Consider the following 18,836-nt stretch of genomic DNA (forward strand, 5'->3'; position numbering starts at 1 on the left):
TTATGTGAAAAAGTTTCAGACTGATAAGCTCGAACCCAAAGCGGATAAATGCATCTTCATAGGACACCCAAAACAGTTGGGTATACCTCCTGTCTCAGACCCGAAAGCAATAAGGGATTGTTTCTAGAATCGGGTCCTTTCTCGAGGAAAAGTTTCTCTCGAAAGAATTGAGTGGGAGGATGGTGGAGACTTGATGAGGTTATTGAACCGTCTCTTCAACTAGTGTGTGGCAGGGCACAGGAAGTTGTTCCTGTGGCACCTACACCAATTGAAGTGGAAGTTTATGATAGTGATCATGAAACTTCAGATCAAGTCACTACCAAACCTCGTAGGATGACAAGGATGCGTACTACTTCAGAGTGGTACGTAATCCTGTCTTGGAAGTCATGTTGCTAGACAACAATGAACCTACGAGCTATGGAGAAGCGATGGTGGGTCCGGATTCCGATAAATGGCTCGAGGCCATAAAATCCGAGAGAGGATCCATGTATGAAAACAAAATGTAGACTTTGGCAGAACAGCTCGATGGTCATAAGGCTATTGAGTGCAGATGGATTTTAAAAGGAATACGGACAATGATGGTAAATGTCACCATTAAGAAAGCTCGACTTGTCGTTAAGAAGTTTCCGACAAGTTCAAGGAGTTGACTACGGTGAGACTTTCTCACTCGTAGCGATGCTAAGAGTCTGTTGGAATTATATTAGCAATTACTGCATTATTTATGAAATCTTGCAGATAGGATGTCAAAACATTGTTTCCTCGACGTTTATATTGAGGAAAGGTTGTATGTGATACAACCGGAAGGTTTTGTCAATCCTAAAAAATGCTAATAAGTATGCAAAGCTCCAGCAATCCTTCTAAGGACTGGAGTAAGCATCTCGGAGTTGGAATGTACACTTTGATGAGATGATCAAAGATTTTGGGTTTATACAAAGTTTATGAGAAACTTGTATTTCCAAAGAAGTGAGTGGGAGCACTATAGAATTTCTGATGAATATATGTTGTTGACATGTTGTTAATCAGAAATGACGTAGAATTTCTGGAAAGCATATAGGGTTATTTGGAAAGTGTTTTTCAATGGAAAGCCTGGATTAAGCTACTTGAACGTTGAGCATCAAGATCTATAAGGATAGATCAAAACGCTTAATGGTATTTTCAAATGAGCACATACCTTGACATGATCTTGAAGGTGTTCAAGATGGATCAGTCAAAGAAGGAGTTCTTGCCTGGATTGTAAGGTATGAAGTTAAGACTTAAAGCTCGACCACGGCAGAAGAAAGAGGAAGGACGAAGGTCGTCCCCTATGCTTTTGTCATAGGCTCTATACGGTATGCCATGCTGAGTACCGCACCTGATGTGTGCCTTGCCACATATCTGGCAAGAGGGTACAAAGGTAATCTAGGAGTAGATCACCAGATAGCGGTCTAAATTATCCTTAGAGGAATAAGGATATGTTTCTCGGTTATGGAGGTGATAAAGAGTTCGACGTAAAGAGTTACGTCGATGCAAGCTTAACACCTATCCGGATAGCTCTGAGTAGAGATACCGGATACGTATAATGGAGCAACAATTTAGAATAGCTCCAAGTAGAACAGTTATTTCGAATAGCTCCAAATGTAGCGTAGTAATTGCATCTACAAGATGACATAGAAATTTGCGAAGTACATACGGATCTGAATGTTGCAGACCCGTTGACTAAAACCTCTCTCACAAGCAAAACATGATCAAACCCAGAACTCATTGAGTCTTAATCACATGATGATGTGAACTAGTTTAGTGACACTAGTAAACTCTTTGGATGTTGGTCACATGGCGATGTGACCTGTGAGTGTTAATCACATGACGATGTGAACTAGATTATTGACTCTAGTGCAAGTGGGAGACTGTTGGAAATATGCCCTAGAGGCAATAATAAATTGCTTATTATTATATTTCCTTGTTCATGATAATCGTTTATTATCCATGCTATAATTGTATTGATAGGAAACTCAGATACATGTGTGGATACATAGACAACACCATGTCCCTAGTAAGCCTCTAGTTGACTAGCTCGTTGATCAATAGATGGTTACGGTTTCCTGACCATGGACATTGGATGTCATTGATAACGGGATCACATCATTAGGAGAATGATGTGATGGACAAGACCCAATCCTAAGCCTAGCACAAGATCATGTAGTTCGTATGCTAAAGCTTTTCTAATGTCAAGTATCATTTCCTTAGACCATGAGATTGTGCAACTCCCGGATACCGTAGGAGTGCTTTGGGTGTACCAAACGTCACAACGTAACTGGGTGACTATAAAGGTGCACTACGGGTATCTCCGAAAGTGTCTGTTGGGTTGGCACGAATCGAGACTGGGATTTGTCACTCCGTGTAACGGAGAGGTATCTCTGGGCCCACTCGGTAGGACATCATCATAATGTGCACAATGTGATCAAGGAGTTGATCACGGGATGATGTGTTACGGAACGAGTAAAGAGACTTGCCGGTAACGAGATTGAACAAGGTATCGGGATACCGACGATCGAATCTCGGGCAAGTATCGTACCGCTAGACAAAGGGAATTGTATACGGGATTGATTAAGTCCTTGACATCGTGGTTCATCTGATGAGATCATCGTGGAACATGTGGGAGCCAACATGGGTATCCAGATCCCGCTGTTGGTTATTGACCGGAGAGGTCATCTCGGTCATGTCTGCATGTCTCCCGAACCCGTAGGGTCTACACACTTAAGGTTCGGTGACGCTAGGGTTATAGAGATATAAGTATGCGGTAACCCAAAAGTTGTTCGGAGTCCCGGATGAGATCCCGGACGTCACTAGGAGTTCCGAAATGGTCCGGAGGTAAAGAATTATATATAGGAAGTGCTATTTCGGCCATCGGGACAAGTTTCGGGGTCACCGGTATTGTACCGGGACCACCGGAAGGGTCCCGGGGGTCCACCGGGTGGGGCCACCTGCCCCGGGGGGGCACATGGGCTGTAGGGGGTGCGCCTTGGCCTATATGGGCCAAGGGCACCAGCCCCAAGAGGCCCATGCGCCAAGAGAAGAGGAAAAGGAAGAGTCCTAAAAGGGGAAGGCACCTCCGAGGTGCCTTGGGGAGGATGGACTCCTCTCTGGCCGCACCCTTCCTTGGAGGAAGGGCCAAGGCTGCGCCCCCCCTCTCCCTTGGCCCTATATATAGTGGGGGGAAGGGAGGGCAACCATACCTAAGCCCTGTCTCCTCCCTCTCCCTCCCATGACACATCTCCCTCCTCCCGCAGTGCTTGGCGAAGCCCTGTTGGAATCCCGCTACTTCCACCACCATGTCGTCGTGCTGCTGGATCTCCATCAACCTCTCCTTTCCTCTTGCTGGATCAAGAAGGAGGAGACGTCGCTGCTCCGTACGTGTGTTGAACGCGGAGGTGCCGTCCGTTCGGTGCTAGGATCATCGGTGATTTGGATCACGACGAGTACGACTCCATCACCCCCGTTCTCTTGAACGCTTCCGCGCGCGATCTACAAGGGTATGTAGATCCACTCCTCCCTCATTGCTAGATGACTCCATAGATTGATCTTGGTGACACGTAGGAAAATTTTGAATTATTGCTACGTTCCCCAACACGACCGCGCAACGACCGGCCCAAATTTAGGCGGTGCGCCGGCGCAGATTACTGCCCATTTTTCTGATCCGTTTGATTGTCTTCAGTGTTCAGCCCCCAAAGCACTATCTACATCTTCCTCACGAACTCTACATATGCATATGTGTGATATGTTTTAGCAACACCTCTTAATCTCCTTCATCCCTTTCGATCCTCCTATCGGCCTTCTTTCATGCATCCTACTACACTGGCACCACCGCTGGCGTTGTTCATCTCGATCTCCTGTCCCACATTTTGCTGCACTGTCACCACGGCCGGCTTGGTTCCTCTCGGCATCCTCGCCAGCATCGTACTACACTGACGCCATCGTCAGCGTTATTCCTCTCGGTCTCCTCGCTCGCATCGTACTACACTGACGCCAACGCCAGTGTTGTTCCTCTTGGCCTCCTCGACCGCATAGTACTACACTGACGACATCGTCAGTGTTGTTCCTCTCGGCCTCCTCACGGCGTCCTACTACACTGGTGTCGTCCCCGATGTCATTCCTTTCAGCCTCCTCTCCATCGTCCTACTACACTGATGCTGTCATGGTGTTCGCACTGCATTTTTCTCTTCTCTATTATGCATCTGCCTTACGCCTTTGTATTCGTCCCTTCGCACGAACTTTCTCTGTGGCAACGACTCAAGCAACTAGTTCGACGCGCGGTGGACGGTGGCCACGGCGACACGACGAACTAGATACTTGCGTCGTCGCCACCCCACCATCCATCGGGGTCGCCATGGCACTGTGTAACTCCGTGTTTTATGTGTAGCTATTAACTCTTAATCATATCCCATGTATACTACCAAACACCGTGTAATTGCATGTGTCGAGCCAATGCAGGACACCAAACGCCATGCCAAAATTGATCCCCTAATGCAGGAAGCCTAGATGTGGGCAACCAAATAATGTGCAGATGTTGGGTTTTTGTCTGTTTTTGCTCAGCCAGGCTCAACTAGAACAAGCATGCAATGCAGGCAAATTCGTAAATTGACAACCAAACACGTCCTAGGGGGAGGTTGTTGTAATTGATTAAATACAATGCAGCAATTCTATCTCAAAAAGTTAAAAAGTAATGCTGGTTATCAACTTCACAGGAATACGTACGAATCGCGAACCAACCTGTAGTTGGATGGTTAAAGGGACTGTGGTATCCCTAGTCCACCAGGGTTCAAATCCTGGATCTTGCATTTATTCCTGAATTTATTTTAGGATTTCCGGTGATGCGCATTCAATGGGAGAAGACGTTCCCATTGACGACGAGGTGCCTACGGTGACTTCGTAAGTTTCAAGATGATATGTCGGCTCAGTCTTTCGAAGGTGCTCATCGGGGGTAGGATGTGTGTATGTGCGTTCATAGAGGTGAGTGTATGCGCGTGTATATGAGTGCTTGTGTCTGTACTGATGGCATGTCCAACGCCGACCTACACACCGGAGAGTGCATCCGGCCGCAGACACTAATGTTGGAGGCGGTCATTCAAAGTTAGCCGCATATGTCTGGTTGCTTTTCGTCAAATTTTAATGAAATTAAACAAATTTGATGCATATTTTAAAAAACTCGAACGGTATTCATTCTTGGATAACTTTTACATCAAACCAGATGCTTTTTGACATATTTGAACTGGATGGGACTGTAAGCCTAGCCTAAATGATCGCCGGCGTCTGTTCCCTATGTCTAGCAGGCCATGAGCCCTGGGAACTGAAGCTCCGCCTCTACAGCCTGCTTGCGGCTAATTGGCCGAAAATGATAGGCCCGCAAGCTTCACTTCTACGGGAAGGGCGGAGCGGTGGCCTTCTTAGGATCCAAGCGCTGGCGACCTCCCATGCATCACTCTTTCTTGCTGTTGCCGACGCCCGTGGACGTGCCGGCTTCGTGGTCGTGGCAGCGGGGTGCGGCCGTGGCGGAGCTGACGACATCGTCCTCGTCCTCGTCCTCACTCTTGTCGTATACTTCATTCGCTACCTCGTCGATCTCCTAAAGGAGGCTTCTAACCGCCTGACGAAGGCGGTAACGCCAACTGTCGCGGTGGATGTCGCGGGCGGAGCGAGAGGACTCGAGCAGCACCTTCTGCTCGGGCATGTCCACGTGCGTTGCGATGGGCGTGCCAGCGGTGAGTTGCTCCTCTGCGTGTCGGTGCCCGTCGAGGAGATGGACGTTGTACTCCGGGTCGGCATGCGCTTGCGAGCTCAAATAAGATGTCATCTTAATTTGGTAGGGGGAAAAAGGAAAAGGAAATTTCACAAGACGAATGGCTCACTCTGCTTCATACATATGGGATTAGAGAGGTGACTCATGCGTGGGGTCACCTTATTGCTCGGTTGAAGTGAACAAAATCTGACGGACCGCGGACGACCGGGGGATTGGCCCCAGGCCTACCCGATAGCCTCTCAGGGGGGCCAAATAATCTTATGAAGAAGTAAAGTGGGGCAAAAGATACAATTTCTCCGGACGGGGGCCAGCCGGCCACCGCGTCGATCTCTCTCTTCCTTACCCCTCGCCGCCGGCCGCCATGCTCCGCCTCGGGAGCCGCGTCCTCGCCCACCTCCTCTCCTCTCCCACCACCTCCCCCATCCACCCGCCTCTCACTCCTCGCTCCACCGCCTCCTCTCCGCGGCCGCTTCTCCGCCCCCCGGATTCGCCGTCGAGGAGTACCTCGTCGAGGCCTGCGGCCTCACCCGAGCCCAGGCACTCAAGGCCTCGGCGAAGCTCTCCCACCTCAAGCCCCCCTCCAAGCCCGACGCCGTCCTCGCCTTCCTCGCGGGCCTCGGCCTCTCCGCCGCCGACATCGCCACCGCCGCCGCCAGGGACCCGCAGTTGCTCTGCGCCGGCGTGGAAAAAGTCTGGCCCCGAACGTCGTAGGGCTCGCCGGCCTCGGCCTGTCACGCTCTCAGATCGCGCGCCTCGTGCCGCTCGCCGGCCCGTCCTTCCGCCATAGATCCATCGTCTCCAAGCTACCGTACTACTACCAGTCTCTCGTCGGCTCCTACGAGAACCTCCTCCGGGCGCTCAAGAAAGACTCCTCTCTCCTCAGATGCAGCCTCGACAAGGTGATCAAGCCCAATGCCGCCTTCCTGCGGGAGTGTGGGCTAGACGATCGCGGTATCACCAAGCTGTGCTGCAGTCACAGCAGGATTGTTAGCGCCAACCCCGAGCACGTCCGGGCGATGGTGGTACGCGCACAAGGTTTAGGTGTGCCCCGCGGCTCTGGAATGTTCAGAGAAGCGCTGGATGTTGTCGCAAGCCTCCGCGAGGAGACGATGGCCGCCAAAGTGGAGTACCTGAAGAACTTGTTCAGGTGGTCGGATGCTGATGTGGGCGTTGTTGTTCGTAGTCAACCGATGGTGTTGCTGAGGTCCAAGGAGACGCTGCAGAGAAAATCAGAGTTCCTCATCTCCGAGGTGGGCTTGGCACCGGGTATACATTGCTCATCGGCCGGTAATGCTTGGTCTTAGCCTGGAACGTTGGCTCAGGCCCCGGTACTATGTTATGAGGTTTCTTAAGGAAAATGGATTGCTAGACCGCGAACGGCACTGCTGGACAATTGCCAAGATTAGCGAGAATCTTTTCCTGGAGAAATACATATGCCCCCACAAGGAAGCTGCTCTGCGCCTTGCTGAAGACTATGCTGACGCTTGCAAAGGGCAAGTGCCCACTAGATTCAGATTTGCATGAACCAAGAACGGGCTATGAGAATTGGTAACTGGATGTGGCGCAACAAAGTCTACACTCTATGTAGAAGCTGGTCATTTTTGACTCACTGTTCTTTGCCTAACTGGATGTCTGTTATCTGAATTGAGTTCTGAACCCCAACGAGTTGAAGCCTTATTTGGTAGAGAAGAAAGCATCACATGCAATTTCTGAAAATGGTAAACATGGAATACATTTGTGTTTCTGACTTATGTTTAAGATCATTGAAATTGGATGTGGGGGTGTATCAGTTTTCTGTTGAAACCAGACCCAAAGAACCAGAAAGCAAAAGAACGACCCTATATTGGTTTTCATTAACAATATTAGCATGATCTGCTTTTATGCAGAATTTCATCAGCACGTTCCATTTTCATTTCATCGTCTTTTTTTGTTTCATCATATGTAAAGTTAGTACTGAAATTGCAGTTCAAATTTAGACTCTGTAGAAAATATATTTCTGTTGGCTGTATGTTTGCCTTTTTGCTTTTCCCCCCTATACCCTTCAAAGATCAATTATTTTTGTTCCTAAAACTATACTTGAACTTTCCTGAGAAACTTTTAATTGTGAAAAGCTGACCTATCTGAGACTAAAGCATGACCAACAAATGCATTAGTCTTATCATTTGCATATGTCCTAATAGTTAGAACTAAACCAACAGAGATGGCATTAAACTGTATCCATTCACAAAAATTACATGTATATTTTGGCAGCAAACTTGTCGATTCGAAAATCAACCTCGTAAATCTACAAAGTTCTGCCCATTTTGTTGCTTAGAGCTGAGCTATAAGTCTTTCCGCAAGCATGCACCTTAGGCCTGTTGCCCACCCCATAAGAAGCAAGTTGTTCTATTTGGAATATTTTTGTTTGAAGAAAGTACTGTTATTAAACCAATTCATGGTTACTAGTTTGTATCAGTTCTTTCCCTTTGTTCTTCTCTTGTATTTGTAAACTGGCTGTAGTTCTAGGGACAACTGATCTCAAAACTGAATAATGCACTAGTAGCATTTCTGTAGGTTGCATACCTCTCCAGATTGGCAAATTCTCTGTCTGTAAAAAAAAACGAGCCTCCTTTGGTTGCATCAATCAAGTGCTTACACGTGTGTTATTTTACTTTACTCTCCTTCTTCCTCCTCTCTACAGCTCTACCCTGTGAAGCCAGGACAGTCTCACTATGGGGGTACAGTTACTTGGTTGGTTTCCTCGGAATCCTTGGTCTCTTGTTGCTTCTGGATGTGGCAGGGGATAAGGCGCTTTGGGCTTCCATTGGACGCGTGACCCTTCAGCTATGTGCATGGGGTTATCCCTTGGGGATTTGTAGCAAGGGAAGCATCAGCTGACTCCCATCTTTTAAGAAAACATTTAGTGCGATCAACAATATATCACTGGAGATGCGTCTTCAGTTTTCTACCATGCAGCGGCGAAGCCAGCCTCGGGGATCTGTGGGGTCAGTGGTAATTTTGTTGATTATTTTCTTCACAATGAACAGTAATGGTACAGTGTTTTGCGGCTGTTTTTTACAAAAGCTGTGGGGTCAGCTGACCCCACAGCTTACACGTAGCCTCGCCACTGCTACCATGCCATATCGAGTCAAATACAGTGAAAATTTGAAGGTCTGTTTAAAAAAGGTTAAATGGTGTTAGTTTCTGGCTTTCTGCTATAAGTATTATCACTGAACCTGATACTTGCATGATAATTTACTTTCACACTAGAACAATTTTTTACTCTACCTCTATGAGCACTGTTATGGAATGGGTTATTGAAATATTTGTGCTACTAAGCTGCTGTCAGTTGAATTTAGCAGCAGCTGATGCATGCGGTTTCTTATTATTTTGTTAGAAAAGCCCCCAAATGCTCGGGGAGCTATGTAACCTGTCAATTATGTGTACAATTTCATTGAGTCAACCGTGCATGCCATCAAACTTTTTCTGGAGTTTATAACCAATTTGAAACATATTTCTCTGTTTTTGGTTCATATGTATTGTTGTAATGAGCAATTAGACGTGCAACTTAAAGCCACTAGCTAATTGATGGTGATTTACTCAGACTAATACTTCGTTTTTCTTTTACGTTCCGGTAGTTGTGATGCAGAAATGGGTTCTTCCATTTTGTACGCTGCATTCCACCCTGGAATTAGCCCTCTGTAGTGGTCAATTGTGAAGTCTGACTCGTAAGGCTCATCGCTTGATTCGATAACTTACTGTCTGTTACCAAATTTCCTTGGAGCTTGGTCTGCTGGCATGAAGGCACATTTACTTGCTTGGATTAGTGATCAGTGTCGACCATGCCAAGTTAATCTTAGATTCATTTGCTCATTCCAAGCAAGCACGTTGAGGCAGTTCACATTCACCTGTCAGTTGTGTACTTGTGTGTGCGCCTCATTGCAGAATTGTTTGCTTATATCCCATGTGTCGGTTCGGGATCTCGGCTCAAAATTTTTGCTTTTTTTTTGTCCCATGATGTTCCCTTTTCTACTTAAGACCCTCGTTGGTCCTCGTTGGCTTACCCCCTTGTCACATGGGTCAGTTGGGACCAAATGTTTTGCACAGGTGAAGCGGCGCTCTACACGCTGCTGTAGCAGTTGCCAGGGGAGGAGAGGTTGCGGAGAAGGCGGCGCAAAAGATTGACGGATGGTTCGCCTTCATCTCCAATTTCATGGAGGTTGTGCTCAAGATAGCCTTCTCGAAGCCTGCTGCTTTATCAGTTAATGAATAGAGCTGGGTTATCTGGTTATGCCAAGTTGCTGCCTTCTTCTGTACTCTGAAACTTGCTACAACATTGAACAGTCCAATGGTTTAGTTGCTCATTTATTTGCTTATTATCGAATTGTTTATATAGGGATGGAAAAAAAGTGTCTTGGCAGCCTCTGTTACTCAAAATTTCGATTTTTGGTATTTTGCTCTTGCTAGCTCTAATCTCATATACTCGAATTATAGGGTTGTGCTGTGGGATTTTATCATTGATTAGCTCACAATGCACCAAACCAGCAATAAGACCCTACATCTTGTAGGCAGGTTTTTTCTTCTGATAAGAGATCTGTCTCAGTTCCGTTTCTGGAATAAGGATGCCCTGAGAAGTGGTTTTGGCCTTTTTTTTTCTCAAAAAATGTTGAAGGTGTGCACATGTCTGTATGGGCATGGTCGTGAAATACTGGAAAACCTGGAGGTACTCTTGAACAAGCATGGGACTGAATCTATTATGGGCTAGCTATGTGAGCTGCATCGTATTGCAGAAGGAAACCTGAAGGTAACTACTCCATATGCGAGTTTTTTTTTGAACATCAGTACAGACGCAAGCGCTCATACAAACGCGCATACACTCACTCGTATGAACGCACACACGCACACCTTATCCCTGTGAGCACCTCTGAGAAACTGAGGCGGCATGTCATCTTGAAATTTACGAAGTCACCGTAGGCGCCTCGTCGTCGACGAGAACGTCTCCTCTTACTAAAAGCGCGTCGCCGGAAATCCTGAAATAATTCTAGGAATAATGCGAGCACCAGGACTTGATACCACTGTCTCTCTAACCATCCAACCACATGTTGGTTCGCCTCCATATGCGAGTATTTACAAATATGAAGGAAACTTGGAGTACGTATTTCGCATAGTCACTTTTGTTTTCCTTTGGACTCGTACTAGGATTCGGTCTTCTGTCCTACTGTACATCCATTTTCTGCATCTTGATTGTCACCCATTATGTTTTAAGGGTTTGATATTTGTCTTATTCAAGTTCGTGTTCATGTGATGCTTGTCGGCGCTAGTTTTTGCGAAATCCGGCGAAAATCGAGTCTGGGGACGTGGCTGGGACATATTTTTACCGCTGATGACTAAAAAGTGATATGAGGGGCTTCTTGGGGGGCCTAATGGAGATGCTCTAATGCCACTACATTGCGTACGTCGATCCAAACTTCTAAACATTCAAAGTTTTTAGCATGCAACCATCTAAACATCCAAACATTTGAAGTTTTAAACATAGTACAAGCGTTTCCTAAACAAACTACCGACGCTATAGACGCTGGACAACTACTCATCGTCACTCTCACGCTCAAAGGTCCTCCTAGTCAATGTGGGAACCCTCATCGTCGTGTTGGACATCCTCCTGCTGAAGAACCTCGTTGTTGGATCTGACCTTAATCACCCTGGAGGGGCCAGACTCTCCTCCTTGCGCTCCGCCTTCTGACGCTCATGGCCCCTCTTCCAGAAGAACTCTGCCTCGTACTGCACAAAGTTCCGATTTTCCCTCACCATTGTCTCCTCATCGCTCTCCCGGGTGTCCCACTGCTCCAGAACGATGAGGGGACTGCTCTTCTCCTTGAGGGACACAATGTTCATAGGTGGATCGACGAACTCCGCCATCGCCTAGGATTTGATCTCCGGGAAGTTGAGCTTGTGCTGCGGCCGGCCGAGCATCCAGCAGGTGGTGTCGAAGGCTTGCGTGATGACCTCCGACGTCTCGAAGGTGCCGAGCCAATGGTGTTATCCGCCCACTACCGCTTCGCGACGTAGCGGCCGGACTATCGCAACAAAACGCCGCGATAGCCAGACTTCGGCGGCATCCTCTTCGGTTGCAGTGCGGCCGTGCGACGGATCCGGTGGAGGGACGAGGAGGAGCTCGATCAGGCAGTAGGACGACGCAGAACAACTCGATTTGGCGGCGGGACGATGAATAGCTCGATTGGTTGTGCAGTGACAACGAGAGGTGGTGGATTCGCCAACAGTTGATTTGGGTGGTTGCGGCGGCTGACGATTTGGCTGGATTCGGCCACAACTCTGGCGGGAAAAGCGGTTGCTGGGTCGCCGCGGGAGGGAGGGGGAGGTGGAGATTTCACTCGGCGGTTGACGTGTGTTGCTGGGGAGAGGTTGTGTTTTAGGTTTGCAGCGGCCGTGCGGCAATGCAAATTTACATCACTTGGAGGATATTTCTTGGGCTGCCTAAAAGTGTGACCACATAATTTTAGGTTGAAGGCAGGCATCGATTAGAGAGAAAAATTGGACCCAAATGCCCTGAAACAGTTTTTTGGGCAGCCAATGTAAAATCTGTTTTTGGAGTCTTGGAGACGCTCTTCAGAACAGGAGTTCACTTCCCAGTTCCGCATCCCGCAGCCTCATCCACACTTCACTTCACCACGGCCACTCGCTCCCCTCCCGACTCCGACGCGGCGACACCATCGCGCTAGGGTTAGCGCCGGCGACGGCCACCGCCACTCCGCCGCCCGCCCCTATCCCGGCCGTCTGCTCCTCCCCCGGACGCCCCTCCCCCTTTCACGCGCGCATCTAGGGTTAGCGCCGCCACTCCTACCCCGGCGGCTCCTCTCCTTTCCCGGGTCCCGGACTGCTCCTCTCCTCCTCTGACCGCTCCTCCATTGTTGCAGGTGGAGGGCGAGATGACCAGCCGCAGCTGCCACCTCTCGCCGCCAGCGGGTCCGCTGGAGGACGACAACCTGCTCTGCGAGATCCTCCTCCGCCTCCCCCCGCAGCCGTCCTCCCTCCCGCGCGCCTCCGTCGTCTGCAAGCGCTGGCGCTGCCTCGTCTCCGACCCCCGCTTCTGCCGCCGCTTCCGCCGCCACCACCGCCGAAACCCTCCCCTCCTTGGCTTCTTCAACAGAGACAGCGACCTCTTCCCCTTCGTACCTACTCTTGAGCCCCCAAATCGTGTCTCGCCTGGCCGCTTCTCCTTGCAGCGCCGCGAAGGCGACCGCTTCATCTCCCTTGGATGCCGCCATGGCCTCGTGCTCATCCAGAACGTACGGCCGAACAAGGTCCTGGTGTGGGACCCCGTCACCGGCAAACAGCACCACCTTGCCATCCCCCCTGAGCTTGTGATACATGTGGAGAACAAAGCCATCAATGGGGCAGTGCTTCGTGCTGCCGGAGCCATCCAACAGTTTCATGTGGTCTTGACAGTGGTGGACAACGTCGACAAGCAACACAAACGAGCGCTCGCCTGGCTTTACTCTTCCGAGACCAACTTATGGGGTGATCTCGTCTCAACACCGGTTCCATTCAAGGTTTCCACCTCGGATATTTTGGGTGATGAAGATGATGTCACCTTGGTGTTTACGGGAAATCCCGCTGTGATGGTTAGGGATTCTATTTACTGGATTCTTGCTGGGAATTTTGTTGGAATTCTTGAGTTTGATTTGGAGAAGCAAAGCCTAGCTGTGATACGGGTGCCAGCGCATATGCTTGAAAATGGGTTTTACCAGTTCTGGATTATGCGGGCAGAGGGTGGTGGTCTTGGTTTACTGTTGCAGAAAGATCAGAGCTTCCAGTTATGGAAGAGGAACACTGATCGTGATGGTGTTGCTTCATGGGTTCTTGGAAGAACTATTGAACTGGACAAGCTACTTTCCCTGAATGGAAATGGCAGCCAAGTCATACTAGGGTTTGCTGAGGAGAATAATGTGGTGTTTGTGTGGACACATGGTGTCCTCTTTATGGTCAATCTTGAGTCTTTGCAGTTCAAGAAACTTGGTGAGACCAGAACCCTTTCTGACTATCATCCATTCGAAAGTGTCTACACTGCAGGTAATAGTATACCTTCAGATATCGGTTGTAACAAAACGAAGCCAATTTTTGATAATCGGTTGACAGAATTACGGTTCATACTCTTTCGTGTTAGGTTAACAATTTTAACTAAGTGTCATATCACTTGTTTCCTTTACTGCTTGATGACCTCTTCAACGTACAACAATTTCGTTTCTGTAGTATTTCTGTTCTGATTCTTGTGCGGTGGTGTTTTATGTACTCCCTCCGATCCATATTAATTGTCGCTGGTTTAGTACAAAGTTGTACTAACTTTGTACTAATCAGTGACAATTAATATGGATCAAAGGGAGTAGTGATTATGATATAGATTTTTTTATGTTAGTGGTATCTTTTTTTTTGTATGCTTTGTAGTCAGGTGTTGGGTTGAAATTGGTCTACTGTTATCTTTATTTCTGTATTTTTTGTTGTTCAAGTCGGAGCTAGCAAACTGCCTTTTATCATGTTATTATATCAATATTCATACAGTAAAAAAATGAACAACAAACTGGCAAATTATTTTTGTAATATTGATGAAGTAAATTTCCCTCTTGCATGCCGATTCACATATCCCTGTATAATGGTAGTTTCAGTGCATAGCTGCAGTACAGTTTTCTCTCTCAAGATCAAGATATTTAACAGTTGGAAGTTGAAGACAACTGCGTGAAAAAGTAGCCTGAACCAACTGACATGTCAAATAAGTAGCTCAATAGACACAGTTAGAAACTTAAAGCTAGTTCTATTTCTTTCATTTAATATTTATTCTATCTGCTAATCTTGAGTCCATATTGTCAAATTTGTTTGTAATTGGCGAATAATTGTTCATTTTATCACTTTTAGGAGTCTTTATTGTGAGTAGCAAATATCCATTTGTACCAGGGAAACTAATGCTGAATTGAGTAAATTCTAATCTAAATAGTCTTGTTCACCTTTGTTGCTAGGATTTTTAGTATTGATGTATTACTTTGATTTTTAGCCTAATTTATTGAAGATAATGTAAATCTGAATAGTCTTGGTCATTTCTGTTGCTCGGAATGACCTATATTTTATTTATTCCAATGGAGCTCTGGTTAACTTGTCTCTTATGACTAGCTGATTGTCTGAGTGTGCATCTTCTTCATTTTTACGATAATAATCAGTTTATACTGTTTTCGGTATATTCATTAAATTTAACAATAGGTGTGGTTTTGTTTATCTATTGCCAATCTTGTATAAAACTGTTTTTTTATTCAAACTACAGCTATGAGTTTATCTAAACATCTTGTTGATGTCTCCTCTTGTCTATTTGGCTATTCTTTGGAGTGCCATTGATTGTTTTGACTTATGCTTGCAGAAACAGACATTGGTGGTGGACATGATGGAGTTGATCTTTCACAGCACATAAGATGATTATCTAGTTAGGTATGCTACTGTGATGTACTTGTTGAGCAGGTAAGCTTCTGAACCTATGTTGAGGTATCTGAACTGTTCTTTTAAAAAAATGTATTGCTTTCCTATTTACTGCCATTTCTCAACTACCAAATGGCAAGAGAGGGCTCTTTAAGATTTTCTATACAACTCTTTGCTTAGCTATTACCCACTTGTCCACTCATATCAACGCTTTCCTGGCAGGCTGCATCTTGGATCTTTTCTCCAGGCCCTGCTCCTCACCCTCTTCATGCCTTCATCAGCTGCTCTCCATTTGCTTCCTCATGCCATTGCCCACCTACCTTCTCTATTATTTGTTGCTACCACCTCACTATTGGATGAGGAACCTTTCCTGTCCATCCAGCTGCCTTGCTTTCATTTACCTCCTCTTTGGTACTCCCCTGGTTCCTACTGTTAGTGCAATTTCTTCTCCTCTAGCTCCTTAGATGTTCTGATGACTGAGGACCATTCTCCTTTTTGTGCATATTTTAAGTGGCAACATAATGAAATGCATCCTCTTTTGTGTCCGTCATTCATTTTTTTACCCGCCTTTGATTAGTTTTTCATGGCTATAGATCTATCAAGTCCTAGTGTGATTATATGGAGTAGTTGGTAACTGACAATACCTGAACACTTGCTTCATGCTTTCTTTGTTACACAGGGTTATAACTATGCCATTTGACATTTCACATCGCTGTTTATTTTGGATCATTATGCTACCTAGTGAACTATTTATTGTCAGGAGACTCGAAGAGCATGCTTTCATTAATTTTTAAAGTACATTTTTATCCTTTTCCTTTCAGTTTTCTTGGATGATTATTCTAGTGTTGGGCGGTTTGCGTAAATATTTTCTCAGCATGTATGATACCTCTCAGTTTAACATAATTTGTCTGGTTCAAATTATATGCATCTATGCGTTGTGAGCGGTCTATGTTCTTCACTCTTGGCCACGTCAGATGTTTAACACTTCATATTAAACACATGATCAAAATGGCATGCCTAGATTCACCATAAATACTAGTTTCGTCATGAATATTCTTTTAGTGTTCGGAGTATTGATTTTGATGCTGTGGAGATGGCATCTATTTTGGGCCGATGGAAGTGTGTCTATTAAAAAGATGATGCATGATCCCTGTGGCTTCTACTGCATGATTTCAATAAAATTCAATTTGTCAGCGACTAGCTAGCTCGTGGGCAGGGGTGCGTGGAAGTTAGCTATCGACGTGCCAGAACCACGAGTTGGTTTTGAGATCTTATGGGTTTCAGCTCTAGCCTACCCTAACTTGTTTGGGACTAACTACTATAAGAGTGGAAGGTGTAGCAGTACAAATGAAGTGTTATCATGTAGCTTTTTTCTTTTTCCCACGTTGGTTTTGTCCAACAATGCCGAGATGATTCAGTTTTGGAGCTTTCGGCACAACACTGGTGAAAGTTAACTTTTACTGTTGTTTGAGTCATACCAAATTGAGAGCTATGGCTTTAATGACTTTTCCGCTAATAAATTGTATATACAAATTGGTTTGGCTGACGAAATTCTTTGCTCCGCAGGTACCTAGGATTACGTTCCGGTGGCTGTGATGCAGAAATGGGTTGTGCCCTGTGTAATGGTCAACTTTGTAATGAATTCTTCCATTTTGTGCGCCGTGCTCAACCCTGAAATTGGCCCTCTGATGGTCAGCCGTGAAGTCTGACTCGTAGGACTTCATCGATTAATTTGTTGCGAATTTACTGTTTCCTATCCAGTTCATGAAGACACGGTGACTTGCTCGGATTAATGATTAGTGTCGGACACTGTCAGTTAATCTTTGACTCATTTGCTCCTTCCAAGCAAGGCAAGCACCTGACAGCTGTCTAGTAGCACTTGTGTGCGCGCGCGGCCTGCGGCATTTGCTTTGAATCTCTGCTTATGTTTTATCAGGTTGAGATTTCAACTCTAAATCGCTGCTTATGTTCTGTCCCATGATACATGTTCCCTTTTCTATTTGGTACAGTCCGTGCGTCTGGTGCGTGTAGGTTTGTTTTAGGTAAGAATTTGTATCAGAACAAGATACCATTGCTCTTGCTTGCGAGTAGCAGGGGATGCCTTCTGTAGCTTGGATTTGTACCATGGCCATTCAGGTGCCTGAATCCATTGTTGTTGGAGAAGAGACAAGACTATAGCATGAAGATAAAACTAAGACTGTTGCGTGGAAAACATAAAAAACTATTCTGAACCAACAAAACCTATTCACAGAGGCCGCAGTTTCAGTTTCTACCTTTAGAAGCACAATAAGATATTTAGATTACATGATGAAAGTATTCCAAGAATAATTATTTTATAAGAATGACAATATTGATGGAAGACCATTTCAGAACTGAAGACTAAATATCTAAGGGGGGCACCAAATCCACGAATGCAAAGGATATAGAAAATGTAATTTGAATATCGAATGATTATGCCGTGCCAACTAATGCGGTTTTGGAGAGTGGGTGCAAACTGCAAACCAATAGCCGTTTTTACCGATGTACATCAAAACCAAATGGAAGCCAAGGCATATTGGCATGGGTTCGATTTTGGCACATCATATTTCAGCCCATGCATCATATCTCAGCTAATACATTGCAGGTATGTGCAGTCTTAACTCAGTCAACGGTATTATCCTTTTGGCACCTCTTGTTGAGTTTAGGGTTGCAAAATCAAGATAACTTTTCGTGGCGGAGCTTCAACACAACACGATTTGGGAGAGGGCTAAATAACTGCTAAACAGAGTTGAGGGGGGCTGATAGTGTATTATGTTAAGAAAGACCTAATAGTGTTAAATATTATGTTTTTAAGTAAAGAAATAAATTTAATTGGTAGGGCGGGGGGGGAGGGGGGGATGGCCCCCTTTGGCCCTCACTAAGCTCCGCCACTGCCCGTAGCAATTGCAGACCTTGTAGATTGTGAGGTGTTCGTATGAAGAAGTGCCGGCAGTTGCCTTGATGGCCTGCCCGCTGTGGAAGTATGAGGTGTTCGTGACGAAGTTGCCAGCCGCAATGGAGGCCACGTGCGTGCCGTGGCCGCTCTCAACCATGGGTCCGGAACTGTCCAAGAAGGAATCGACATAAATAATTTTGTTGTTGCGGCGGATGCTGCCAGTTCCCTCGCACATGCCCTTCCATTTGGCCGGCGACAACGGCATCCCGTAGTTGTCGAATGTGGGGTGGTTGGAGTTGACTCCAGAGTCCAAGATACCAATGATCACCCCATTGTCGTAGATGTAAATGTCCCAGATATAGCTGGCATCGTAGTCAGGTCAAGGAACTCCGGCGTATGAGTCATGTCGGGGTACATCATCCTGTTGTGAACCACTGGCCAAAGCCAGGCTTCCTAGACACGGCATCGAGCTCTTGCTGTGTGAGCCAAGCGGCAAAGCCGTGGAAGATGGTGTCGTAGGAGCTGACGAGGTGCGGCTTGCCGTGCTCAGTGACAACGCTGAGGAGGAACGACATGTGCTAGTCACGGTGCACATCATTATTTGTTGTGACATGGGCGCTGCTTGCGCGAGGCTTCAGCAGCACGATGTACATCTTGAAGGCTACGGGTAGAGTGGAGGAGAAGCTATGAAGAAAT

General features: G+C 46.5%; 1 protein-coding gene across 5 annotated transcripts; it reads left to right on the top strand.

The window, feature by feature from the left end:
- Positions 1-12,373: 12,373 nt before the first annotated feature.
- Positions 12,374-17,223, top strand: LOC125517357. 5 transcript variants are annotated; one of them, XR_007287565.1, is made up of 5 exons: positions 12,374-12,591; positions 12,685-13,840; positions 15,171-15,268; positions 15,449-16,021; positions 16,793-17,223. XR_007287565.1 is itself a non-coding variant. In XM_048682550.1 (4 exons), the coding sequence occupies exons 2-3, from the start codon at positions 12,697-12,699 to the stop codon at positions 15,224-15,226; spliced, it is 1,200 nt and encodes a 399-aa protein (XP_048538507.1). In that variant the 5' UTR covers positions 12,374-12,591; positions 12,685-12,696; the 3' UTR covers positions 15,227-15,268; positions 15,449-17,223. The 5 variants fall into 5 exon arrangements, 3 of the variants coding, with proteins under 3 accessions (XP_048538507.1, XP_048538508.1, XP_048538509.1); XR_007287564.1 differs by having other exon boundaries at positions 15,449-15,637; XM_048682550.1 differs by having other exon boundaries at positions 15,449-17,223.
- The last annotated feature ends 1,613 nt before the right edge of the window (positions 17,224-18,836 follow it).

The sequence above is a fragment of the Triticum urartu genome, chromosome 6, assembly GCF_003073215.2.
Source record: "Triticum urartu cultivar G1812 chromosome 6, Tu2.1, whole genome shotgun sequence".
Lineage (NCBI taxonomy): Eukaryota > Viridiplantae > Streptophyta > Magnoliopsida > Poales > Poaceae > Triticum > Triticum urartu.

What these genes read in the sequence shown, in the direction of transcription:
- LOC125517357 (XM_048682550.1), top strand. Translation starts at nt 12,697, where the DNA reads ATGACCAGCCGCAGCTGCCACCTCTCGCCGCCAGCGGGTCCGCTGGAG. An exon ending in CGAAAGTGTCTACACTGCAG is followed by an intron (nt 13,841 to 15,170) that starts GTAATAGTATAC and finishes TTATGCTTGCAG; the next exon opens with AAACAGACATTGGTGGTGGA.